Below are 27,955 nucleotides of genomic sequence, written 5' to 3' on the forward strand. Positions count from 1 at the left end.
TTACTCTTCTGTTGGCCCGCCTTCGTAAGATGCCCAGTTTTCTTGCAGTAGAAACACTCTGCCTTCACAGATGGACAGCTTTGAGTGATGTGTTGTCCCAGGATAGCACAACTTCAATGCACTGTTAGCTTGGCCAGTTGCTGAGGCCTTGGGGCCCAACTGCCTTTTAATTTTAGCCTGCAGCCGATTCACCTCGGTTGTCTGATGACTGGAAATAGAAACATAGAAAAACAGGAGCAGGATTAGGCCATTTGGCCCTACGAGCCTGCTCCACCATTCAATATGATTATGGCTGATCCTCTATCTCAATACCATATTCCTGCTCTCTTCCCATACCCCTTGATGCCTTTTGCATCTAGAAATCTATCTACCTCCTTCTTAAATATATTCAGTGACTTGGCCTCCACAGCCTTCTGTGGTAGAGAATTTCACAGGTTCACCACTCACTGAGTGAAGAAATTTCTCCTCATCTCAGTCCTAAATGTCCTACCCCGTATCCTGAGACTGTGACCCCTCGTCCTTGACCCCACAGCCAAGGGAATCATCCTCCCTGCATCCAGTCTGTCTAGCCCTGTCAGAATTGCATACGTTTCAATGAGATCCCCTCTCATTCTTCTAAACTCTAGTGAATACAGGCCTAGTCAACCCACTCTCTCCTCAAGGATCAGTCCTGCCATCCCAGAAATCAGTCAGGTGAACCTTTGCTGCACTCCCTCTATGGCAAGTTTATCCTTTCTTAGGTAAGGAGACCAAAACTGCACACAATACTCCAGGTATGTGTAGTGTATGTACTTTGCAGAAGGAACTATATTCTGCAGCCCCTGTATACTGCAGTACCAGTAGTGACCACCCCTGTATATAAGCCTGTGTAGTAACTTTGCATAGTAGTTCCAGTTTTGTCTCCACTCAGTAAACACCTGTTGTAACCTACTCCTGCAGTCCGTGTCTCAATTACACACGGACATAATACTGGCGACGAGCAGATCCGAACTTACCTACAGCTCTGCACCACCTCATGGGGATCCATCCATGAAGCGAAGTTGTTGGAGGTCGAGGCCAGAAAGAAGAAAGAAAAACATAACAAACAGAAGAAACGGGCGTCGACCGTGGACAACCGCCTCTGATTCATTCAGCAGGAGAGGCTGTCGAGAGCGGGGCTTGGTTATCCTGTCTATGGTGTTCCAGCAAATCGGGCTGGTGGCAGGTAGTACACTGATCCTTCCTGGGCTGCGGAGGGCTAGAGCTCGATCAGGTGGCTTTTCAACGCGGCTGAGCAGCGTTGTCGGGAAGAGGAGAGAGAGAGAGAGGGTGGAGCACACAGGGCGCAGCCGGTGTTACGAAGCCGGGCAGCGTACAGACCCGAGAAGAGGGAGGAAAGTGTCCCGGAGGGTTTGCTCTGACGACGGGAAAATAAAAGAAATTAGAAGCGCAGAAAGCCGCGAGGAGCTGCAGTTTGCCACGGGGATCGCGGAGAGCGGCGTTAGCAGCAGCGCGGGGGAGGAAGTGCGTGAAGACCATAGGGCATCGCCATCAAGGCATAAAAACGCCAGTAACAGCGCTAGCAGCAGCGAAGAAGGAAGAAAGCGCGGGAGGCGACATCTTAATCCAGCGGGGGAGAAGGCAAAGCGTGGGAGGCGCCATTTTGTTCAATTGGGGAAGAAGGAAAAGCGCGGGAGGCACCATCTTAGATTTCCAACATGCCGAAGACCGGCAATATCACTGCCTTCGATAATGCAATAGAAGCTGGACCACGTATGTGGAAAGAGTCGAAGTATATTGCAAGGCAAATGAAGTAGCCGATGAGAAAAAGGCATCGGTACTACTCAACTTAATGGGCGCAAGAATGTACGGCCTATTGTGGAAGCTGATCACTCCAGCCAAACCGATGGCGAAGAGTTTTAATGAAATTGTTGATATCCTACAGGAACACCTAAATCCTACACCGCTGCTGATAGCAGAAAGATTTAAATTCCACAAGAGAAATCAGCATAAAGAGGAGAGCAATGTTGATTACCTTACCGAACTACGCAAGCTATCAAAACACTGCCAGTTCGGAGCAGGACTGGCAGATACCCTACGGGACAAATTTGTCTGTGGACTCCTGAGTGAAGGAACCCAGAAGAGGTTACTCTCAGAGAAAGAGCTGACGCTAGATAAGGCTTACAGCGTGGCAGTATCGTACGAAGCAGCAGCAAGGGGAGCTGTGGAAACACAGCAAAAGCCACAAGAATACGGCACCCATGAAATGACACGGGGATTTGAAAAATGTTATTGCTGCGGCAGAACAACCCATGACCAGAAGGACTGCTGGTCCAAGGACAAAATATGCAGGCAATGTGGAAAGATGGGACACATTGCACGAGTTTGCAGTTCTGGAAAGAAGACTAACGACAACAAATAGGCTATTAAGGAACAGTACAGGACAGTACAAAAGATGACGGACAGTAGTTCCGAAGACCATAAGAGCGATAGTGAGTCCGGGAACAAGAGACTAAGCTGTCTCAAACTTCACAACGTAATCACAAAAGAGGATCACCGAACCATTTGGGTCACCCTCACGATAGCAGGGTCCCAAGTCAAAATGGAATTGGATACAGGATCAGCTCTGACCATCATGAATCGACGACACTATGAGCAGCTATTCTCGCACATACCCTTGAAAGAGACATCCATTGTCTTGAAGACGTATACGGGGCAGAAAGTATACCCCAGAGGAAATATAAGGGTGCCTGTCGAATACAACGGCAAGGAAATACAGAAATTGTATCTGTACATACTGCAAGATGGTGGACCACCGTTATTGGGACGTGAATGGATCAGAAAGATAAGTTTAGACTGGCACTCCATTCAGGCACTGACTGCGGCTGGTAAAAAGGATGACGACGTCACACCTGGATGATTGGCAAAAATCTTAGCTAACGTCAAAGAGGTATTTCAACAAGAACTGGGAACTCTTAAAGGCATAACCGCCTCGATAAAAATAGAAGAGAATGCAATTCCCAAGTTTTTCAAAGCAAGACCGGTACCGTATGCAATTTGCCCAGCCGTCGAGGCAGAGCTGGAGAATCTGAAGAATGCAGGCGTGTTATCTAAGGTAGACTGGAGCGAGTGGGCGACACCCATCGTTCCTGTCATGAAGAAAACGTTAAATAATAAGCCTGAGGAGCCAAGGAAGGTCTGCATCTGTGGGGGCTTCAAGGTGACGGTGAACCCAGGCCTTCACACAGTGCAGTATCCTCTCCCGAGGATAGAAGATATTTTCCCCTCACTATCTGGAGGGAAGCATTCTACAAAAATTGACCTAGCACAAGCATATTTGCAGATGGAGGTTGAAGAATCCTTTAGGAAGTATCTCACGATAAACACAACAAAGGTCTTTACCAGTATAATCGACTGGTATTCGGAGTAGCATCAGCTCCGGCAATATGGCAAAGAGCGATGGAACAAGTCCTGCAAGGGATTCCGGGGACTCAGTGTTACTTGGATGACATCCTAGTGACAGGTGAAGATGACAGTGAACACCTTGCCAACCTAGAGCAGGTGCTCACTAGACTAAGAGAACATGGGCTACGGGCCAATCGGCCCAAGTGCGAGTTTTTTAAGAAACAGATATCGTATTGTGGCCACGTGATTGATGAAGAGGGGTTACATAAGTCCCCTGACAAAATTGAAGCGGTAGTTAAGGCTCCAGCGCCTGAAAATGTGTCGCAACTGAGGTCATTCCTCGGATTGGTGAATTACTACCATAAGTTTTTGCCGAATTTGTCCACAATTCTGCACCCACTGAACGCCCTACTACAAACTGGAGTAGCATGGAAATGGAGCGATGAATATAAGCGGGCCTTTCAGAAGAGTAAAGACCTAATCACTTCAAGAGAAGTATTGGCTAGCTACAACCCATCACTACCGATAAGATTGGCATGTGATGCGTCTCCCTACGGCATTGGAGCGGTACTGTCACATAAATTCCTTGATGGTTCAGAGAGGCCGATAGCTTTTGCGTCATGCTCGTTAACTTCAGCCGAGCGTAACTATGCCCAGATTACAGATAGGCCCTCAGCCTGGTGTGGGGGGTGAAGAAGTTCAATCACTACCTGCATGGTCAGAAATTTACCCTACTAACTGATCATCAACATCTTGTCTCCATTTTCAACCCTCAGAAGGGCGTCCCGATAATGACAGCACAACGGCTACAGAGGTGGTCCCTTTTCCTAGGGGCACACCAATATGACATCGAGTACAAAGGAACTAAACAGCATGGGAATGCTGATGGATTGTTGCGCCTACCATTGCCGATGGTGGAAGAAACACTTGCAGTGGATCCTGTGGAGATATTCCACTCGACCATAGTCGAATGTCTACCTGTGACGAATGCAAACATAGAAAAGGAAACACGAAATGACCCGACACTCTCCAGGGTCTATGATTTAACGGTAAAGGGATGGCCAGCACATGGCGAACCACTGTTGCCAGCATGCTCGCTGAGAAGAGAACAGCTGTCAGTGTGCAGAGGAAACTTGATGTGTGGATCCAGAGTAGTAATTCCACCCAAATTGAAGGATAGAGTGCTCAATGAGCTTCATGAGGGTCATCTGGGAGGAGTAAAAATGAAGAACTTAGCCAGAGCGTTTGTGTGGTGGCCGGGAATCGATAGAGAAATCGAAGAGATGACCAAGAGCTGTACAGGATGCCAGAAGGTCCAAAACGCCCCACCACAAGCCCCTCTACATCCATGGGAGTGGCCCTCATCTCCATGGCAAAGGGTACACATTGATTTTGCTGGTCCATTTATGGACTTGATGTTTCTAATTGCGGTGGATGCACATTCAAAGTGGCCAGAGGTAATAAAAATGTCCTCAACCACCACAGAAAAAACTATCACAGTCTTACGAACCATATTCGCCAGAAATGGGCTGCCTGAACAGATTTGCTCCGACAATGGACCACAGTTTGTGTCTGAAGAGTTCCGGAGGTTCTTAAAGAACAATGGTGTTAAGCATTACACATCCGCCCCATATCATCCAGCCACCAATGGATTGGCTGAGAGGTTCGTTCAAACATTCAAGAAGGCTATCAAGGCAATGTGTAATGAAGACATACCCCTACAACACAAGGTGGATAACTTCTTGTTTGCCTACCGGAATGCGACACATGTGGTTACCAACCAAACTCCAGCCATGATGTTCTTCAATCGAAGACTACGATGCCGCTTGGATTTGGTTAAGCCAAACATCAGAAGAGATGTGGAGAACAGGCAGGTTCAGAATATGAATGAAAGGCCGACCAGGAGTTTTAAGATATGTCAACCAGTTTTGGCCCGGGACTACCGCACAGAGAAATGGCAGCCAGGAACGATCAGAACACGGCAAGGACCTCTAATGTATACCCTGGACGTTGGAGAGAGCATTGTAAGACGCCATGCTGACCAGATTCTAGAGTCACTGGAAAACCTAAATTCCACACCACGATCCGATACACCTGGTGATGAAACCGAAGTACCAATTGCATCTACCCCAGAATCGGTGATATTGGAAGCAGACGAACCAAACAACGACGTTGATCCCGAATCAACTTTGCCAGAAGAACCTGATACCCCAAAGAGGCGTTATCCAGACAGAATCAGGAAGCCTCCTCAAAGACTGAACTTATAATTGCTTAACTTCAGCTAATGTATCTAGCAACTGTAATTGTAAATATGTTATTTAATTATTAATCGAATGTTATGTACTGTTTAGCTGAAAGGGGAGGAATTGTAGTGTATGTACTTTGCAGAAGGAACTATATTCTGCAACCCCTGTATACTGCAGTACCAGTAGTGACCACCCCTGTATATAAGCCTGTGAAGTAACTTCGCATAGTAGTTCCAGTTTTGTCTCCACTCAGTAAACACCTGTTGTAACCTACTCCTGCAGTCCGTGTCTCAATTACACACGGACATAATAGTATGGTCACACCAAGGCCCTTTACAACTGTAGTAAGACATCCTTGCTCCTGTACTCAAATCCTCTTGCAATGAAGGCCAACATACCATTTGCCTTCCTAACTGCTTGTTAGTTTGACGCAGAATTCTCAGGAATATCCCTATCGGCTATTAATGTCGCTGTCTGACAAGTTAAGTCAAAAGTCAAGTTAGGGGTTGTCATCAATTTACTTCTGATCCATTCATTTTTCAACCCATAAACAAAATGGTCACGCAAAGCTCGGTCCTGAAGGTTTCCGAAATGACAGTGAATGGATAACTTTTTTAAAGCTGCAATGTACTCACTGATACCCTCATCATTTAATTGATCGTGTGTTCCAAAACGATAACTTTCAGCAATTTCCAGGGGCTCAGGACTGTAGTGCTGTTCTAACTTGGTTAGGATCTCCTTCAGTGGTGTGTCCTTTGGCTTGGTGGGAACAAGCACATTTTTCAGGGTTTCATACACCTCGGGGCCTCCTTCAGTCAAAAATATAGCCCATTTCATTTCTAAAACCGCCCGGTCACGGTTTACATTATCGGGGACTTCGACAATACTATTTGCGGTAAAAACATTTCTAGCTGCTTCAAATACACTCCAAAAATGTCTCAGTCGTGATGGAACTCACCCAAGCGCACTATTATTTCCATAGGCGCAGCCATCTGGACTCTGGCAACATCGACAGTTGAGCCACATGTGCTTGAAATTTGCCTCAGATTTTTAAATTTTTCTGCAAAATGAAAAACTTCTAACAGTCCCTCTGTTGGTTGGCAGGATTATCCTCCAACAAAAATTTCAACTAAGGAATCTGCAATCGCATCCTCATCGCCAATTCTGTGATATTTATACAACAGCACAACATGGCTTCCGGTAAGAACTGCACTGCATAAGGCTTTTACTATTATATACATCAGTAGTCCACCAGGTGGCTCAATTACACCTGCCACCTTCATGGATTTGTGAATATGCATCCCCAGGTCCCTCTGCTCTTGCACACCCTTCAAAATAGTACCATTTTAATTATACTGCCTCTCCATGTTGTATCTCCCAAAGTGCATCACTTCACACTTATCCGCATTAAATTGCATCTGCCATGTGTCTTCCCATTTCACCAGTCTGCTTATGTCCTCCGGAAGTCTGCTACTATCCTGTTCACTATTTACTATGTTGCCAAGTTTTGTATCATCTGCAAACTTCAAAATTGCACTCTCTGTACCCAAGTCCAGGCCATTTATATATAACAAGAAAAGCAATGGTCTTAATACCGACCCCAGGGGACCCCACTACATACTTCTCTTCAGTCAGAAAAACATCCGTTCACCACTACTCTCTGCCTCCTATCCCTTAGCCAATTACGTATCCAAGTTACCACCGTCCCTTTAATACCAGTAGACAAAGAATGGGAGATTGTATGGGATACTTTAAATAGGAACATTGAATATAAAAAGGGGAGGTCTTATTATATTGTGACATCATCGCCTAGAAATTTGTGGGTGCCACACCTGTGTTACAGGCGTAAATCGGGCGCCTAAGACTCTGGAACAGTACCCATGGATTGGAGGGTAGCTAATGTTACCCCACTATTCAAAAAAGGTGGCAGAGAAAAAGCGGGGAATTATAGACCGGTAAGCCTGACATCGGTAGTGGGGAAAATGCTAGAGTCCATTATAAAAGATGTAATAGCAGAGCACTTGGAAAGCAGTGACAGGAGCGGACAAAGTCAACACGGATTTACAAAAGGTAAATCATGCTTGACTAATCTACTGGAATTTTTTGAGGATGTAACTGGTAAAATAGATAAGGGAGAACCAGTGGATGTGGTGTATTTGGACTTTCAGAAGGCTTTCGATAAGGTCCCGCATAAGAGATTAGCGTGCAAAATTAAGGCACATGGGATTGGGGGCAAGGTATTGACTTGGATAGAGAACTGGTTGGCGGACAGAATGCAAAGAGTTGGAATAAACGGTTCGTTTTCCGAGTGGCAGGCAGTGACTAGTGGGGTACCACAAGGATCGGTCCTAGGACCCCAGCTGTTCACAATATATATTAATGATCTGGATGAGGGAATTGGATGTATTATCTCCAAATTTGCAGACGACACAAAGTTGGGTGGGAGGGTATGCTGTGAGGAGGATGTCATGAAACTCCAGTACGATTTGGACAGGTTAGGTGATTGGGCAGAAACATGGCAAATGCACTATAATGTGGATAAATGTGAGGTTATCCACTTTGGTGGCAAAAACAGGAAGGCAGATTATTATTTGAATGGCAATAGATTGGGAGAAGGGGAAGTGCAAAGAGACCTGGGTGTTCTTGTGCACCAGTCGCTGAAGGTAAGCATGCAGGTGCAGCAGGCGGTTAAGAAGGCAAATGATATGTTGGCCTTCGTAGCAAGTGGATTCGAGTACAGGAACAAGGATGTCCTGCTACAGTTGTACAGGGCCTTGGTGAGACCGCACCTTGAGTATTGTGTGCAGTTTTGGTCGCCTTATCTGAGGAAGGACGTTCTTGCCATGGAAGGAGTGCAACGAAGGTTCACCAGGCTGATACCTGGGATGGCAGGAATGACGTATGAGGAGAGATTGTGTCGACTGGGCTTATACTCACTGGAGTTTAGAAGATTGAGAGGGGATCTCATCGAAACCTATAAAATTCTGTCAGGCCTGGACAGACTAGACGCTGGAAGGATGTTCCCGATGGTTGGGGAGTCCAGAACCAGGGGTCATAGTCTAAGGATAAGGGGTAGGACATTTAGGACTGAAATGAGGAGGAATTTCTTCACCCAGAGATTGTTGAACCTGTGGGATTCTTTGCCACAGAGGGCGGTGGAGGCCAGTTCATTAAATATATTCAAGAAAGAGTTGGATATATTTCTTAAAGCTAATGGGATCAGGGGATATGGGGAGAAGGCAGGGACAGGGTACTGAATTTGGATGATCAGGCATGATCTCATTGAATGGCGGAGCAGGCTCGAAGGGCCGAATGGTCTACCCCTGCTCCTATCTTCTATGTTTCTATGTTACTATGTTTCTATGACCAGCGCTGGCACTCATTCTACAGCAGTAGTACACTACCATATTGGACCAGCTCCACCGTAGGTGTCCAGGGCATATGCCAGAAGCATTTAAAATGGAAGTCAGTATTAATCCATGCACCTCAGCACTCCTATGGCTCTGCACGAGAACAGAGCACAGGAGTGATGTGACGATCTGGATGCCCCTCGCCCCCAGAGCCAAGATCAGAGGCTGAGTTTCCATGGTGGCAGCAGCATGAGTTGCAATGGAAGCTGCCAGAGCTGTCAGCAGAGGCTTCATGATGGTGGGACACTGCCTTATTCATGGAGTTGACTACTTGCTCCATTTTGGACAGATTGGTCTCCATGCTCTGCATGATGCCACAAGGAGTGCACCTATCATTTCCTGGTGTACACTCATCAGCCTTTTTCGGTAACCTGGGTTGTCAAAGTCAGCATTTGAGTTCTCCGTAGCAAAGCTGGTGTGTGATCTCGCCCGACAAACAGTTAGCACTTGTGGCACCCAATCTCCCTGCTCCAGCTCCTGCACTCTTGTGTCTGCTAATTTACCAATGTAGGAAGTCACACGACACCAGGTTATAGTCCAACAGCTTTATTTGAAATCACAAGCTTTCGGAGCGCTGCTCCTTCTTCAGGTGAAGTGGAGAAGTGCATAAAGACACAGCTTATATAGTCAGAGAATCATGTCAGATGTTTACAGGTAACCTTTCCAACTGCCATTTATCACACCTTGGCAGAGAGATAATCACAGCAGTCAAAGGTGTGAATGGTGTCCAAACAGGTCAGTCAGGGAAACATTACATCAAAGAACAATGAGGTGGGGTCACAAGGGGTCAAATATTGCAGATGCTGGGGTCTGTATGAAAAACAAAAAAACAGACAAAAAACATTTTTTTTGGCTGGAAATCACAGCAGGTCCGGCCACATCTGTGTAGAGAGAACAAGCCAATGTCGACTCGAGTCTGGATAACCCTGCATCAGGTGGGGTTACATGTAGCGTGACATGAACCCAAGATCTCGGTTAAGGCCATCCTCATGGGTGCGGAACTTGGCTATCAGTTTCTGCTCGACGATTTTGCGTTGTCGTGTGTCTCGAAGGCCACCTTGGAGAATGCTTACCCGAAGATCGGAGGCTGAATGTCCTTGACTGCTGAAGTGTTCCCCGACTGGGAGGGAACACTCCTGCCTGGTGATTGTTGCGCGGTGTCCATTCATCCGTTGTCGCAGTGTCTGCATGGTCTCGCCGATGTACCATGCTCCGGGGCATCCTTTCCTGCAACGTATGAGGTAGACAACGTTGGCTGAGTCACATGAGTATGTACCATGTACCTGGTGGGTGGTGTCCTCACGTGTGATGATGGTATCTGTGTTGATGATCTGGCATGTCTTGCAGAGGTTGCTGTGGCAGGGTTGTGTGGTGTCGTGGTCGCTGTTCTCCTGAAAGCTGGGTAATTTGCTGTGAACGATGGTCTGTTTGAGGTTAGGCGGCTGTTTGAAAGTGAGTAGTGGAGGCGTGGGGATGGCCTTAGCGAGGTGTTCGTCGTCATCGATGACATGTTGAAGGCTGCGAAGAACATGGCGTAGTTTTTCCGCTCCGGGGAAGTACTGGACGACGAAGGGTACTCTGTTGGTTGTGTCCCGTGTTTGTCTTCTGAGGAGGTCTATGCGATTTTTCGCTGTGGCCCGTCGGAACTGTCGATCGACGAGTCGAGCGTCATATCCCGTTCTTACAAGGGCGTCTTTCAGTGTCTGTAGGTGTCCATCGCGTTCCTCCTGAAGACTCCTCCTCTACTTCAGCCTCTGAAACATAGAAACATGGAAGAAGATAGGAGCAGGAGTAGGCCATTTGGCCACTCGAGCCTGCTCCGCCATTCAATGAGATCATGACTGATCATCCAATTTCAGTACCCTGTCCCTGCCTTCTCCCCATATCCCTTGATCCCTTTAGCCTTAAGAAATATATCCAACTCCTTCTTGAATATATTTAATGAATTGGCCTCCACTGCCTTCTGTGGTAGAGAATTTCGCAGGTTCACCACTCTCTGGGTGAAGAAATGCCTTCTCATCTCTTTCCTGAATGGCTTACCCCTTATCCTTAGACTGTGACCCCTGGTCCTGAACTCCTCATCCTTCGGGAACATCCTTCCTGCATCCAGTCTGTCCAGTCCTGTTAGAATTTTATAAGCTTCAATCAGATCCCCTCTCATTCTGCTAAACTCCAGCGAGTATAAGCCCAATCGACCCAATCTCTCCTCATACGTCATTCATGCCATCCCAGGTATCAGTCTGGTGAATCTTTGCTGCACTCCCTCCATGGCAAGAACATCCTTCCTCAGATATGGCAACCAAAACTGCACACAATACTCAAGGTGTGGTCTCACCAAGGCCCTGTACAACTGCAGCAAGACATCTTTGTTCTTGTACTCGAACCCTCTCCCTACGAAGGCCAACATACCATTTGCCTTCTTAACTGCTTGCTGCACCTGCATGCTTACCTTCAGCGACTGGTGCACAAGGACACCCAGGTCTCGTTGCAATTCCCCTTCTCCCAACCTATTGCCGTTCAGATAATAATCTGCCTTCCTGTTTTGCCACCAAAGAGCTGGTGCTTGCTAGGGTCAGATTGAGTGATGGAGCATCTTCAGGAGGGCTGGCCTCCTCCTCCGGAAGTTGCAAAGTTCTCTCTACATTTTCAGCTCCTGAAATGAAAGAGAGGGACAAGGGTGTTATGTTCATTAATAAATAGACATTCTTATTATGAACACAGCTAGCTTTTGCTAGTTGCTTTATTGAGCACATGTGGACCTGTACAGCATCTTGTAGAGGCTTCCATCTTGACTGCTGCCTTGTGGGTAGCCTATCCTCATGGGTAATGTAGTCTTAATATATATACAGCTGGGTAGTGTAGTCTTAATACATACAGCTATAGACAGCTCTGCACAGCTCTACGGCTCCACCTAGTGTCCACTATAGAATGACATGTTTATGATCATTACATCCCCCTTTTTTGAGGTTTAACAAAATCAATATCAATCAACTTTCAAGAAAACAATAAAGATAATATCAGTAACACTTTTGTTAGTGCTCTATAAACATAAACATTTTCAAAACAGTCAACACATTTTCAAAGCTTTACATTGTACTCAAAGATTAAGTCATGTCAAAGGAGCTGAAAATGTAGAGAGAACTTTGCAACTTCCGGAGGAGGAGGCCAGCCCTCCTGAAGATGCTCCATCACTCAATCTGACCCTAGCAAGCACCAGCTCTTTGGTGGCAAAACAGGAAGGCTTTTTTACTTCACGTGTGGATCTTCTCAACACGGGTAAGTCTGATGTGTCTTCATGAGATTGTTCTGGCGGTGAATGACAAGATGCAGTTGCGGTATTGTCATCAATCTGCTCTTGTATAGATTGAGGTCTCCTTGCGATCTTTGCTTGGAGAGGGTTTCAGTGTTTCCTTCACTCTTCATGCCATAACTCTCAATGTATTCAATGCACTCTCGAAAAACTGCTGGCAGCTGGATCCCATCATACAGCATAGTCCTCTCAGCAGCCTCGGCTAATGGAACACCAAAGATTGGCCTGAGGGAAGAAGGAGTATCCACCGGAACTGCTTCCTGCTCTGGTGCAGGCTTCTTCCTTTTCTTTTTCTCTTTCCACTGCTTAACAACATCTGCTGCGGTTATATCGTTGGACTTTTTCTCCTTGTGTTTTTCCTCTTTGTGCTTTTCTTCCTTTGGCTTCTCTTTGACCTTAAAGTCTTTTTCTTTCTTCTTGGAGAAACTAGGCTTTTTGAAGACATGGATACCCTTTGGCCTTTTCATCCTTGATGGGCTCTCTGCTTCATCACCTGAGGCATCTGGTCTGCTTATGGCGCAGTTTATACGGTAGACTCTCTTGACCAGTTCTAAGTCTTCACAAGCTTTGTCACCTAGTGTCAAATCAAGTCTTTCAGCCACAACAGAAAACATGAGATGATGCACTTTGTCTTTGACTGTCAATTTAAGTCTGCATACACCTAAGCTATCTATTTTCTGTCCATTATAGCTCTTCAGTAGTACTGACTTTTTCTGTATTTTGGGCTTTTCTTTCATATTTTTTATGTCACTCATACGGATTAAGTTTGCTTTTGCCCCAGTGTCCAGTTTCAATGAAACTAATGCTCCATTTATCTGCAGTGGGATCATCCATTTGTCCACTTTTAATGCATTGACTTTATGTTCAGCATTGTCCATTTCTGAGGGCTGCACATTTTCTGTATCTTTTTTGATATCGTCACATGACACCATTCCTACAAAAAATGTCTCACTTAAATCAGTGTCCTCAATCACGTTAACTTATTGCCCTTTCGTTGTTTTTACTTTCGAAAAGCATTGTTTGGCAAAGTGATTCTTTCCATTACACTTTGTGCACATTTTTCCAAACACTGGGCATTGTCTTAACTGGTGTTTGTAACCACAGCGTTTACAATTAAACATTTCATCCTCCGATTGCTTTTCATTTCTGTTCTGCCCACGTTTCTTCCCCTTGTAGGACACAGCACCGACAGCAGCATTTTCACTCATTACAATCGCATCATTATTGATTTCACTGAAAGTCTTCGCGTGTTTTCGAGCTAGCTAGCTGGCTTGGCATATTTTCACTGCATTTTCCAAATTTAGTTCGGTTTCTCTCAACAGACGTTCCCTGACTTTTTTATCATGAATACCAAACACAATCTGGTCACGAATCATGGATGATTTCAGCTCAGAGAAATTACATGTCTGTGCTTTCAGTTTCAGATCAGTTATAAAGCTAACAAAAGTCTCATTTTGTTGCTGTGTCCGAGAATGGAAGATGTATCTTTCATACGTCTCATGTTTTTTGGGAGAGCAATGTGCATCAAATTTTTTTAGCACATCTTCTAATTTTTCTCTGTTCTCCGCTAGATTAAATACAAATGTATTAAATACTTCTATCGCCTGTGGGCCTGCAACCATGAGCAGCAACGCTATCTTCCTTGCATCTGGCTTCGTACCGAATCCGATGGCTGCAATGTAGAGTTCGAATTGCTGTTTAAAAGTCTGCCAGTTGTAGTCGATTTTTTCGGTGAGATTCAAACGCTCTGGTGGCTTCAAATTCTCCATGTCGCTTTTCACAATTTTCAGCAGATCGTCACCACCCTGGTACCATGTTATGTTCATTAATAAATAGACATTCTTATTATGAACACAGCTAGCTTTTGCTAGTTGCTTTATTGAGCACATATGGACTTGTACAGCATCTTGTGGAGGCTTCCATCTTGACTGCTGCCTTGTGGATAGCCTAGCCTCATGGATAATGTAGTCTTAATATATATACAGCTGGGTAGTGTAGTCTTAATACATACAGCTATATACAGCTCTACACAGCTCTACGGCCCCACCTAGTGTCCACTATAGAATGACATGTTTTTGATCGTTACAAAGGGTTAGCTTTTAGTGTGAAAGGAGAGCAGAGGAAGAAGTGGCTAGTGAAACAGAAATGAAGGATCCCTGCGCAATAGCTTCTCCAGCTTTGATACTTGCCATAGACATGGCTCTTCCCCTGCCCCTGATGGTCAGCACATTTTCCTCCACGGGAAAGAGGGTGTGCAGGTGGGCTCTGCTTCCTCTGGTGGCAGCTTCTTGTCACAAGATCTGCTCGACCTTCTCCTGCAAGAAAGAAGGGAGTGTGTTAGTGACAGTCTTGTGAGGTGTTTAGAGAATATGCCTGTCATGGTAAAATAGTTTGTATGTAGTGTGTAAGATATGAGGGCGGTGAAATTCGACTTGGCCAGGGATGCAAAACAGACGATAATGCATCAGCCCATTCCGATATTCAGTTCCATTGACCTCCTCCTTTCCACAACCTGACTCAGGGCCTCCAATGCTGCATCAGAGAATCTGGGTGCCCTCTCTTCAACTCTTGCAGCTATTTCCCCACTTGCAATGTTTCCCCACTGTTTGGAGCCAGAGAACACCTGTCCATTAGGAATTGCTGGTTGTCATCAGTGAAGCCCAATTTCCCACTCACAAACAGACGTGCAGCCAATGAATAATGCTAGCCGCACACCTCAATCATGATAATGAGCTGCAAGCGCCAATGTAACATGATCCCTATGACCATGTGAACAGGCCTGTGCCCCTGTTTTTGGGAGCAATCAGATTTCTAGGCCCACATCTTTGAATATTCATTCCGTGATGACAGCTATAACTATGTGAAAAGATGAAACATGCTTCTTCTCAGTGTTGGCCTCCAGCTCAGATAAGTTGGCAGTCTTGTGAGGTGGAGCTCACGGCCAGCAATGTCAATTTTATGATTTCCTCGCTGATAGAAGCAGAGTTTGTTTAATACATAAATCTGAGAAGTTAATTGTTTTATCCTTGGTGAATGATTCTTGCTGTCTGATGGCTGGATAATTGCATTAGATTTTAAGCCTGACCACTGCATCCTGTTTAAGGAGAAAATACATTTTAGTTGTTGCCAAATCTGTGATAATTCAATACATGAGGCTCAATCCTCTGTATCAGCTTTACTGAGAAAAACACTGGTTTGAATGTTAATAGATCTTTAGTCTTACAATTAAAGGATGGATGATTAGTTGTCTCATTTCGAGTCTGGCATTGCTTAGGCAACAAAATCAACTGCAGCTGCAGATGGCCATCTCAGTAACCGACATCAGGGAATCCATTAAAGGATTACAGGCATCTGTCATGGATGGATTTTTCAGCTTCATAGATACATACCATACATACATCCTCTGGCAGATGCCCTTTCGCAGTGCATGTGTTCAGAGGCACAGAAGTAGTGATTTCAGTTTGAACTCTATGACAGCACAAAGTCCTACACCTTTGTTTGAAAGCAGGGGCACCCCAGCAAATCATATACCAGAGCTTACGCTTCTCTATGACATCTCTGCAACTACTGACTTACTGAATCACACCCTCCCCACCACCTTTGATGCCCTTGTCCCCACTCTCTCACCCTAATCATTACACTCTCTCACCCTAATTGATCCCCCTGGTATAACCCTCATTTCTATTCCCTTAAGTCCAAGGGACACAGACTTGAATGTCTTTGGCGGACAACTGGTCTAATCATCCATCACCAGATTTGGCTAGATCATGGCCCAGAAATTTGTGTCTCCACGGGTGAGTATGCACGGGGCACTCACCTGTAGGCCCAATAAAAGTGCCGGTTTCCTGCATGCACTGCGCATGCGTGGGAAACCGGCACTTCCGTTCCCCTGAAAGAAGGGGTTCAGAGTTTAAACGCGTGCGCAGGAGAGGCTGCGCGTGCGCATCAAACTTTTTTTTTTTACAGGTTTTCCCAGGAGGGTAAGTCTGCAGAAGTTAGACATGTAAAAAGCAGGCATAAGGCCTGCTTTTTACAAGGTAAGTGGTGAATTAATTAAAATTAAAACATTTTTTCCACAGGTTTATTATTTTTAAATACTTTAAAGCAAGGTAAGTTTATTTTTAGCCCCGTTAGAAAATAAAATTACTTTTTCAAAAATGTAAATTATTGTTGAAAATAGTTATTTCATGTAATTTATAGTTTATTTCAAAAATGTGATGTTTTTTAAAACTTTATTTGAAGATTTAGTGCTATTTTGGGGCCGTAGTATTTATAAGTTTTGACAGCTCTTCCTGTCAATCTTATGAATGGGCATTTCTCTGATCCGATTGGCTCTCCATGGCCCGCGTGATCCCAGGGGATGCATCGAACTAACTGCGCCCCTGGGATACGTAAGCACTGCGCGCCGGCAGCTGGACCAGGCCCCGGATCGGAATCCACGCGGGACCACAGCTCAACGACCGGCGCACTAGGTAAGTGCAGGTCGGGGGCTTGCACCCGCGGGAAGCCCCCGACCTGAATTTCTGGGCCCATATAAAATATTACCGGGTCCTGCTCTCCATCACTAAAACTACCCACTATTCTAAGATCATCCAGGACAGCAAAAATAACACCAGGCTTCTCTTCTCCACCACTAACTGTCTTCTCAAACCACCCTCCCCTGCCTCCTCCTCCCTCACCTCCAAAAATAAATGTGAGGAGCTCATGGACTTCTTTGTTAAAAAGATTGACAACATCCGTTCAACTGCTTCTGCTTTCAATTCCCTCCCTTCCCCAAGCCCACTGGACCTTACTTGCTCTTCATTTCCCCTTTGTCCTAACCCTGAATTTGCATTTTTCTCTAATTTCTCTCCTGTCTCCCATCTTGCCCTTTTAAAGCTGATCTTGTCAATGAGACCGATCTCTTGCTCTCTCAACCATATTCCTACTAAATTACTGACATCCCAAATTTCCTTCCTGGCTCCCACGTTAGCGGATATTGTTAATAGTTCCCTCCTCCGGTATTGTCCCCTTTTCCTTCAAATCAGCCGTCATCACCCCCTCCTCAAATAAACAACCCTTGACCACCCCCTTCCTTGCAAGCTATTGCCCCATCTCCAACCTCGCTTTCCTCTCCAAAGTTCTCGAACATGATGTCGCCTCCCAAATCTGTGCCCATCTTTCCCAGAACTCCTTGTTTGAATCCCTCCAATCAGCCACAGTACTGAAATTCCTCTCAGCAAGGTCACAAATTACATCCTAATTGACTGCGACAAAGGTAATCTATCCCTTCTCGTCCTTCTAGACCTGTCTGGAGCCTTTGACACGGTTGATCACAAAATTCTGCTCCAACGCCTCTCCACTGTCATCCAGCTGGATGGGACTGCACTCTCCTGGTTTTGTTTCTATCTTTCCAGCTGTAACCATAGAATCATCTGCAATGGCTTCGCTTCTGATCCCGCACTGTCACCTCTGGGGTCCCCCAAGGATCTATCCTTGGCCCCCTTCTATTCCTTATCTAAATGCTGCCCCTCGGTGACATCATCCGGCAACACAACGTGAGTTTTACATGTATGCTGATTAAAATTCTCATCCTTGTTTTCAAATCCCTCCATGGCCTCACCTTTCCTTATCTCTGTAACCTCCTCCAGCCCTATAATCCCCCTAGATCTCTGTGCTCCGCCTATTCTGGTCTTTTGAACATCCCCAATTTTAAATACTCCACAATTGGTGGCTGTGCCATCAAATGCCTAGGTCCTAAGCTCTGGAATTCCCTCCCTAAATCTCTCCACCTCTCCACTTCTCTTTCCTCCTTTAAGGCGCTTCTTAAAACCTACCTTTTCGACCAAGCTTTTGGTCATGTGCCCTAACATCTCCTTATATGGCTCGCGTCAAATTTTGTTTTCTTTTGATAACACTCCTGTGAAGCCCCTTGGGCCATTTTATTACATTGCAGGCACTATATAAATATAGGTTGTTGTTATTGCTGTTGATGAAGATATATTGAGGCAGTCATCACTACAGAGAGGGTTGACTGAGTCTACAGACTACAGACTGAGTCTCAACAGCTGAAATCACCCTTTGGCTACTTACCTAGGAGAGCACGCAGATCTCAGACACAGGGAATAGATAGGGATGCAGTTTACAGATGCTAGTAAGCACACGAGGGCAATGCATTGAAGAGTTAACACATTGGTACTTAGGAGCCAATGTATGTTGACATTGCCACACAGAGAAAATCAAATAAACGCAGCATTAATGGCAATGTGTCATTTTATTGAAAAGGAAATTCAGTCAAACATCACTATTTATAAAAGGAAAAAAATGTTCAGCTCTTATTTCTTCAGATACAAATAGAACTAAAATCAATTCTCTCAAACATCTGAAGGCTCGCCCAAAAAGAAGGAGACTATCAAGCCTCCCATACCTTACTGCCAGCTCATAGTGCTTGGTCTCCTACCACTGGCTTTTTGGCATCTTCTTCCTCCTGCTCTCTTCCTGCTGTTTCTCACGCACCTCCATTGCAAGGACTGTGAATGGCCACAATGTAGAATATTGCAACAATTTGCCAACTTTCAGAGGGGAGTATTTTAAGCTTTCTCCACCTCCCATGTACCCCAAGCATTGGAAGTGCTTGCCCAAAGAGCATATTGGTTCCGGTGTGGGCTGCATTACAGCTGTGCTGAGTTGAAGTACGGAAGTTGAACAGATGTGTCACTAGCCATGAGCACACTGCATATGGCAAAGGATTTATCAATATCAGCATTCTTCACCAGTAATGCACCTCACCTTTTTTCACAACAGTTTATGCCTTGTGAAATATATAGTTAAAAGAAATCAAGAAAGCAGATAAATAGGTAAATTTCTGTTTCATTAGCATAAAGTAAATATACCATAATTTAAAAATGGATTTAACTTTACTTAATATAGGGAAGGGTGTTTTTGCAGTTTTTATAAATTGTAGCCACAGTGCAAATCCATTTACAATTTAAATTAGAACACCGTGATATTTATTAAAGGGCAGTCAGAAAATATTTTACCTTAGGCCATTACATTTACCAGAGATAAAAAATGCCTTTATGTTGATTTAGATTTTAAAATTAAAATCTGGGTCACTAACCTTGTTGTCATTTCATCAAGAATAATATGTCCCCTAGAGACATCAAGTGAATTTTAAAAGAATGCTTTCATAATACTTATTATCCTTTGCACGTCATTGGTTATTCTTCTTAATGTGGATTTGTTTCATATTGCCATTGTTACTTCTAGGCATATTCAATGTGTGTTTTTTTATATCTCTGCATTCTGCAGAATGTCTTTAGGTGACAACTGTATTTTCTAATTCTGCACAAAATGTAGTACTCTAAGCTAAACAGAAAACTATTGTCACAACTTAAGGATTGGATAAACTCATTTGGATCTTACTCATATAGAGTATTTCTTCCAATGCATTTCTCTGGCTTCCCCTCCTGAGCCCCGAGTTCTAAGCATTGTCTGTAAGTGCACAAAAAGAACCTGTAATTTAACATCACATTGCTCCCATTTTGCTGTTATTTAAGAAGGAATATTTTATATGGAAGCAGGAGAGAGGAAGGAACCTGCAATTTCAGTGTGGAGAGAGTTAATGAAGACAACAGCGTGGTATGGGTTTTGAGTGATTGGGTGGAAGCTGACCAGATGAAAGATTTTCTTTTCTTTTTTTCTGTGCCACAGCTCATCCTTCACATTCTCTCCTGTATTTATTTATTCCGTCATTCAGTCTGCCACTCACTTTAAAAAGTGCTTGATTTTTGCCCTATTAATTAGTACTTGTGTGCACTTTTGTAAACATATATTGTCCCCCAAAATCTCTGGGCCTGGGATGCAAGAATCAGGATGGAGGTTAGGCTGTAGCAGCAGGAATTTAGGGTGGGATCCCATTCCACTGGATCTCAACCACTTTTATTTTATGTTGGGAAATTCCAATGGAGCGGGAGTATGTCATTCTTGCACGCTAATCAATTACTATTAGAAAACTGGCAATGAATGTTTTGTAGAAACTTTTGTTAAAAAAATGTTAATGCTGTGGCGGAAATGTTTAACTCCTTCCCCTGAAACAGAAGGAAGCCGTTCAGTCCATTGTGGTGTTAGCTCTCAACTAGAGCAATATGTTCCAATCAATATTGATTATATAGTTCTAGGATAAGTTGGTTTGTTACTTGTTCTCTTATTTTCTGTCTAAGAAGGCAAATGGTATGTTGGCCTTCGTAGCGAGAGGGTTTGAGTACAGGAACAGGGATGTCTTGCTGCAGTTGTACAGGGCCTTGGTGAGACCACATATTGGCCTAGAAATTGAGTTTTGGCTTAGCCAGGGCTTTAGCGCCGGAAGTTAGTGCTGGCGCTAAGTCCCCCTGCGCGCGCCAAAAATTCAGCAGGGCCGCGCCCAAACGGCTGCCGGCGCTACTGAAGGGTCTTTGCGGCGGTAAATCGGCGCTAACTGCCGTTTCGCGCCGCAATTCCGGCGCTGCGGCACCCGATGCGGTGCGGCAGGCTCGGGAAGTGCAGGCCTCCTCCTTCCCTTAAGGAGGAGCTGCCTGCACCCGGCCGCGGCCCGCGAAAATCTTTTTAAAAATGAGCCCGGCACCTCGGACAAGTGCCGGGCTTGCTTCTGTTCCGGGGGTGGGGGGGGGGGAAGTCCGGGGAGGGAGCTGCGGCCAGGCGGCCGGCGGGAAAGCGGCCGGCCGCCGCGGGGCCTTTAATGCGCCGGCGCAAAGACTTGTAAGACTCTGTTGCCAGAGTCTTAGTTGCGGCTGCCACGGGCGAGGCGGCCGCAACTGAATTTCGGCGCTGGGGCCCGTCGGCATGGCAACCGGGACGCTGCGCACACCGATGACGTCATCGGTGCCGGCGCAGCGCTGCCGGTCTACCGTGGCGGAAGGGCCCCAGGCAATTTCGGCGCCGGCGCCAATTGCAGCGCTAGGCCCTCTAGCGCCGCAAAATCGGCGCTAAGGGCACTCAATTTCTAGGCCATTGAGTATTGTGTGCAGTTTTGGTCGCCTTATCTGAGGAAGGATGTTCTTGCCATGGAAGGAGTTCAACGAAGATTCACCAGGCTGATACCTGGGATGGCAAGAATGACGTATGAGGAGAGATTGGGTCGATTGGGCTTATACTTGCTGGAGTTTAGAAGAATGAGAGGGGATCTCATTGAAACTTACAAAATTCTGACAGGACTGGACAGACTAGATGCAGGAAAGATGTTCTCGATGGTCGGGGAGTCCAGAACCAGGGGTCACAGTCTAAGGACAAGGGGTAAGCCATTTATGACAGAAATGAGGAGGAATTTCTTCACCCAGAGAGTGGTGAACCTGTGGAATTCTCTACCACAGAAGGCAGTAGAGGCCAATTCATTAAATATATTCAAGAAGGAGTTGGATATATTTCTTAAGGCTAAAGGGATCAAGGGGTATGGGGAGAAAGCAGGGACAGGGTACTGAATTTGGATGATCAGCCATGATCGCATTGAATGGCAGAGCAGGCTTGAGGGGCCGAATGGCCTACTCCTGCTCCTATCTTCTATGTTTCTGTGTTTAATTCTGGAGTATAATTACTGAAGTGTTTACTAGTGTTCACTCAGTAATTATAATGTAAGATATTAATTAATACTTGACTATAATTTCAGATGCTAATTGGCAGGTCAGCAATCGTTAAATAACATGATAAACCCTTGACAGATGCCCATAATCTTTTAATAAAAACAAAAAATGCTGGAAGCACTCAGTAGGTCAGGCAGCATTTGTGGAGAGAGAAACACAGTTAATGTTTCAGGTCGTTGACCTTTTATCAGAACTGTCAAAGCTTAGAGATGTAAGAGAAGTTTTAAGCACGTACAGAGGCAGGGAAAGGGGGGAGGGGAGGAAAGAACACAAGGGACAGTCAGGAATGATTAAATGACAAAAGGGATGATGAGGCAAGGCAAAGGGGTGGTAATAGGACAAGTAAAGATACAAAAGATGGGTCTAGAGGTGCTGTAAATGGCAACTGCAGAATCATTACCAGCAGCTGCTGTCTGAAAAAATGGGAGCAATGGTTACGATCCGAAATTGTCGAACTCAATGTTGAGTCTGGAAGGCTGTAAAGTGTCTAACCAAATGATGAGGTACTGTTCCTCAAGCTTCCGGGGGTCTGTAATCCTTTGATGGATTCACTCCTGTGTTTCTTGAAAAAAGCTGAAGTATCTGTGAAAAGAAAAAGCAGTATAAAGAGATAAATATTCAACCAATGTAAGACTTCTGTGAAAGACAAAAGCAGAACAAAATGCTTGCTTATAATCATCTAATCCCATCTACTGATGGCTATAGGCTTTGATTAAGTAGACTACAGATTGGAATAGGGGACAAAGAGCAGGTGATTTGATTGCTCAGGGCATGATATTCACTGACACATGTTCATCCAGAAAATGTCCTTTGAGTTTCTTCACACTCAGGCGATGACAATATATAAAGGGGCTTAAATTGATTAGCCCCAGAAAACAGTCACGGGCATCGTGATGCATGATTAACCTGTGCCCGTTGAGTGGAATGCAGGCAGCATGCCAACTTCATGATACCTACTGATTATAATGATTTCTGTGTGCAGCCAGTGCTCCCCACACTGTTCATTGGCTGCAGGCATCAGCAGGGGGCCCAATATCGTTAGTAACTTGCACTTCTTAAAGCTAGCCTGCACTGCTTAAAGCTAGCCTGCACGTCTAAAAGGGGAGGTACATTGTAGCTGGAGCAGGTGCTGGGAGTCGTGCTACAAGTGAATCTGACCTGGGAAAGAGCAAAGAATGGCTGACTATGGGAGAGGGTGGGAACTCAGGTTTTTGGACACTGCACTTGAGTTCTTGGTGGAGGAGCTGGAAATGAGGAGAGATGTCATGTATCCTCAGGGGGGCAGGAGGCCCTCCACCTATACAATGAGAAGACAGTAGGAACATATTGCCGTGGAGGTCAATGCCAGGAGTATAGCCCCAAGGACGTGAATGCAATGCCGGAAGACGTTTAATGATCTCACAAAGGTGTCAAGGTCAGTGGTTGCACCTTCAAATGCCACATTCTAACAACTGCACTAGTAGCCTCAGACACTGCTCAATTCACCACACCCCCATCACTTACCTACCAACAATCTCTATCAATCAGGATTCATACCTTCACTTCACCCTCACACACTTAGCACTGTTGCAAGCCTCAATCGCACATCTCACAGCTTGCATGCACTGGCAGCTATTCAACCTTGGCAGCCACATCACCCAAACAGATTGTATGACACTCACTGACACACGTCCCTTTCTCTTGCAGGATAAGGTAGCGCACAACCGGAGGCAGCAGGAACTAACCGGAGTAGGAGAGGTGCGCCTGCATGTTCTAATCCCCATTGAGGAGATGGTGCTGGCCATCGGTGGGGCTGAAGCCATTGAAGATAACAATATCCTCATACTTAATCCTTTGTCCCACATCCCACTTCTCCCTCATCCCTCAATCTCTTATGACTTACAAGTTTAAGCACACACTACTTGCTTTCTCCTCTCCCCCTCTCCACAACCCTACCCATGTCCCTTTTCATTTCAGACACCCAAGAACTGGTACCTGCCCAGGTAGTGGTGGAAGAGCAGGAAGACATTGAAGGTGAAGACTCACCATCACTCGATTTCACAGTGCAGACATCAGTTCAGATACTGACACTGCATGTAATTTAAGCACTGCTTAGAGGCGGGATCTGCACCGGGCACATGTGCACTGCAGCCAGGGTGGGGGGAAGGAGAGCACAGGTGCCAGCTCACCGGAGGCATGGTTGCGCATTAGTTCTTCTGCAGAGGACTCAGATGAAGACTTGGATGTGCCAGGCTACAGAAAAAGGCTGATGGGTGTACATGCTTGGTGCATTGGGAAGTCAGCCAGAAAGCCTGCGTTCAATGTCAAGGAGCATGGAGGAGTCCAGCACCAACTTGTCACAGGGCTTTGCGCAGGGCTTGGAGCCCATTCATTCCAGAATGGAATGGGTGGCCATCTCCATCAACACACTTGTGGAACCAACCATGATGCAGTAGCTGATGGCCAATGTCTCATTTCCATTGCAGCATAAGCAGCAGCCACTCAGCATCTGACTGCTACAGTGGTAGCTCAGACAGCTGCCATCATAGCTCTCGATACCAGTGTTCAAAGGGGCTTGCAGGGTGTCACAGCAGTCTAGCAATCTGTTCACCAACAGATTACTAGGCTTGCTGAGGCGCCGCCCCAGGGGAGTGGCAGTAGATCCATGGAGCTCAAACCTGCTGTCATCTCTCCAGACGGCATCAGTCATGCTCGCACCCCTGCCACTCCATCAGTGTCCTTACTGTTGCCTGTCAGCCAGCCAGCCCAGACTGCTGCTGCCCACACTGAGATGGTGCAGTTTCAAGCCGGGCCTTCTAGTTCCAGAGATGCTTGAGGTTGCCCTCCAAGGCCATCTACAGTCAGTTAGTTAGCAGCCTTCCACCAGCCATGCTGCAGCCACTGGGGTAGAACCTTGTAGGCGCATGAAGACAGGCAAAGGCACATGGAAGATACACTTACAGAATGCACAAGGGTGATTACTTTATTTTTGTATGCAACATAGCATGATTTAAGTTATAAATTTGGATTGGAATGTATATTTTGTGTTGGCTTTTATTTTTGCATTGTGGACAAGAGGACGATGTGATGGTCAGTGCTAGAGGAAAGGTAAGGAGTGTGGGACTGTTGGGAAATGGGAAATTGGGGTTGAGGTTCTCTCTTGAATTAATTGTTCACGTACAGCCCGGGCAGAAAGAGGCTATCTACGTTGCAGCCTCCCTTGCTCTTCTTCCTCTTCTGGCTTCTCCTCTCCCTCCACATCCTCCTCCTCCACGTCCTCCTCCTCCACCTCCTCCTCCTTGTGCTCCTGCTCCTCAGCTTATTGCCTGATAGGTGGTGGCAATGGCTGTTCCCTCATGATGGCAAAGTTGTGCAACATTCAGCATACCACCACAAACCTTGAGACCCGCTCAGCCAAGTACTGCAGGGCTCTTCCAGGGCGGTCCAGACAGCGGAAGTTTTGCTTCAGGCTGCCAATGTTCTTCTGTTTATGGTCACACACCAGCTGCACGTTGAAGGAATAAAATCCCTTTTGGTTCAGGTATATGGCAGAGTTGACATGAGGCGCACGCAAATCAATATGCATGCAGTCAATTTCACCCTACAGCTTGGGGAAGCCTGCAATCCTTGCAAACCCTTGTGCTCGCCCTGCCTGCTTCTCTCTGGCAAGAGGGAGTGAGATGAAGCCCTCTCTCTTTGCATAGAGGGCCTCAGTGACCTACTTTATGCAGCAGTGCACGGCAAATTGTGCGATGTTGCTAAAATCTCCAGCAGCAGCCTGGAAGGAGCCAGACAAATAAAAGCTCATAGCCATGGTCACCTTCACAACCACTGGCAGTTCAGTCCTTGCCCTGCTCTGAGGTTGGAGTTGTGGCTGCAGCAGTTGGCAGATTTCAGTGACAATCTCCTTAGTGAAGTGCAGATGTCTCAAACATTGCTCCCTTAAGAACCTGGGTGGATATGGCCACCTGTGAGAGCTCTTCTCCCCTCCTCCTCCTCCTTCTTCTTGCAGCTTGTCCTGCTCTGCATTGCCTCTGCTCATTCTCCCAGTCATGCTCAATGCCAAGAGGAAGGCCCACTAGTGCACCCATGTCTGGGAGCAACTGGTTTGTGCAGAAGCCATGAAGTCAACAGAAAAGTCCTTCAGCACTTGCCAGACCACTCCCTGTAGAATTTTGAAACTTGAAATAACTATAGAAAGCACCCAAAATGCGTAGACTTGCAGCAGTAGCCAGTAGAATGAATCCAGTAACTAACCTGTAAGTAATTCATGATCCCTTTAAATAGCGCTGGTGAGGGATCCTTCATGATGCTTAATGTCATGTTCAGCTGTGTGAGGTTAAGATAGGGTGCAAGCTGGAGTGTGGAAGTCCAAAATGGCAGTGCTGGCATCAAATCAACATTGCACTTCACATCAGAAGTGTGCAACATGCACCACTGTCGCCATTTTGGAACCTTAAGGGGTCTTGTGGCACCCAAATAATGGGAGGTTGGAGATGGGGCAATCCTTTAACTTGACCTGATCTCTGCACCAATATGTACAGTCAAGGTTGGTCACTAAACCTACTCTAAAATTTGAATTATTCCAGTTGAACAATTAGCATCCATTTAGGAAAGTCTGAGTAATATGTTATTTGATTAATGGAGACTCATCTATTTTCGATTCATTAAAATGATAGTTTTCTGTGGTTTGTTTGGAGGAGACAATTGTTTCCTGCCTGTCATTTAGTTTATGTGGGCTTTGTACTTACGGTACATGAGGTAGATTGTGACATACACCATGTGCCAAGATGGCTGTGAATCACTCCTCAGACTGGCATTTTAACATTAAAACCTGTATTTAGTGCTCAGCTGCTCTCATTCAATCTGATTACAATTGTCTATGTACGGAATTGTCAGGCTTGAATTATCTGCACGATAGGCTTTATGTGCTGTGCCTCCCTATGCAAACTGAAAATGGTTAGCATTAGGGCATGTTCTTGTGGTGCTATGTATTAATATGTTCAGTTTAACAAAAAGTTTTGCAACAATGGGAAACTTTGAAACAGCTGTCTTATTGTCACTGTATTTTGTGTCATTTTTTCCATCACTCCAATCTTTTATTTTGGAAGTGCCATCTTAGAAATTATACTAGCATACACAGGCTTAATGCACCCATATGAGATTCCTCTGCCCGTTATTTTAAGTAATTAATTTTAAATGGGTTAATGCCTGCAGTAAATAAATAAGGAGGGAGAGGAATGAAAATTAGTAAAGGTCATTTAGCAATGTGATATGTTAGAGGATTTTACAATCATGGTTACGACTGACAAGGGTTAGAAAAACAAGGTTAATAATGAGGAAGTTATGAATTAATAGTGAATTCAGGCAGGAATAAAAAGGTCATTTTCCAGTTGGCAGGCTGTAACTAGTGGGGTACCGCAAGGATCAGTGCTTGGGCCTCAGCTATTCACAATCAATGACTTAGATGAAGGGGCTGAGTGTAATGACAATTCCGTACATAGACTAGTGTAGTGTATCCAAGTTTGCTGATGATACAAAGCTAAGTGGGACAGTTCTTCTTTAGGCAGTCCCTCGGAACCGAGGATGACTTGCTTCCACATTAAAAATGAGTTTGCAGGTGAGTGATGAGTCCAATGCGGGACCTACAGTCTCTGTCACAGGTGGGGCAGATGGTGGTTGAAGGGGCGGGTGGGTGGGGTGCTTGGGTTGACGTGCACTCCTTGCGCTGTCTGCGCTTGGCTTCCGCTTGCTCCCGGCGAAGAGACTTGAGGTGTTCGGCGCTTTCCCGGATGCTTCTCCTCCACTTTGTGCGGTCTTGGGCCAGGGATTCCCAGGTGTCAGTGGGGATGTTACACTTTTTCAAGGAGGCTTTGAGGGTGTCCTTAAGAGTTTCCTCTGCCCACCTGGGGCGCTCTTGCCGTGCCGGAGCTCTGAGTAGAGTGCTGGGAGTCTCGTATCGTGCATGCGGACAATGTGGCCCATCCATTGGAGCTGATTGAGCATGGTCAA

The 27,955-nt window shown here is 45.7% G+C and overlaps 1 protein-coding gene across 1 annotated transcript; it reads right to left on the reverse strand.

Moving 5' to 3' along the window:
- LOC147123172 (uncharacterized) lies at nt 1–25,757 on the reverse strand. Its single transcript, XM_085965513.1, has 3 exons — nt 25,666–25,757; nt 6,102–6,516; nt 1–300 (listed from the first exon to the last, which is right to left on the reverse strand). The coding sequence occupies exons 1-3, from the start codon at nt 25,755–25,757 to the stop codon at nt 1–3; spliced, it is 807 nt and encodes a 268-aa protein (XP_085821639.1).
- Between the last annotated feature and the right edge of the window lie 2,198 nt (nt 25,758–27,955).

Source organism: Somniosus microcephalus, chromosome 2 (genome assembly GCF_052327205.1).
Source record: "Somniosus microcephalus isolate GS21.2 chromosome 2, FLI_Smic_1.0, whole genome shotgun sequence".
Classification (NCBI taxonomy): Eukaryota; Metazoa; Chordata; class Chondrichthyes; order Squaliformes; family Somniosidae; genus Somniosus; species Somniosus microcephalus.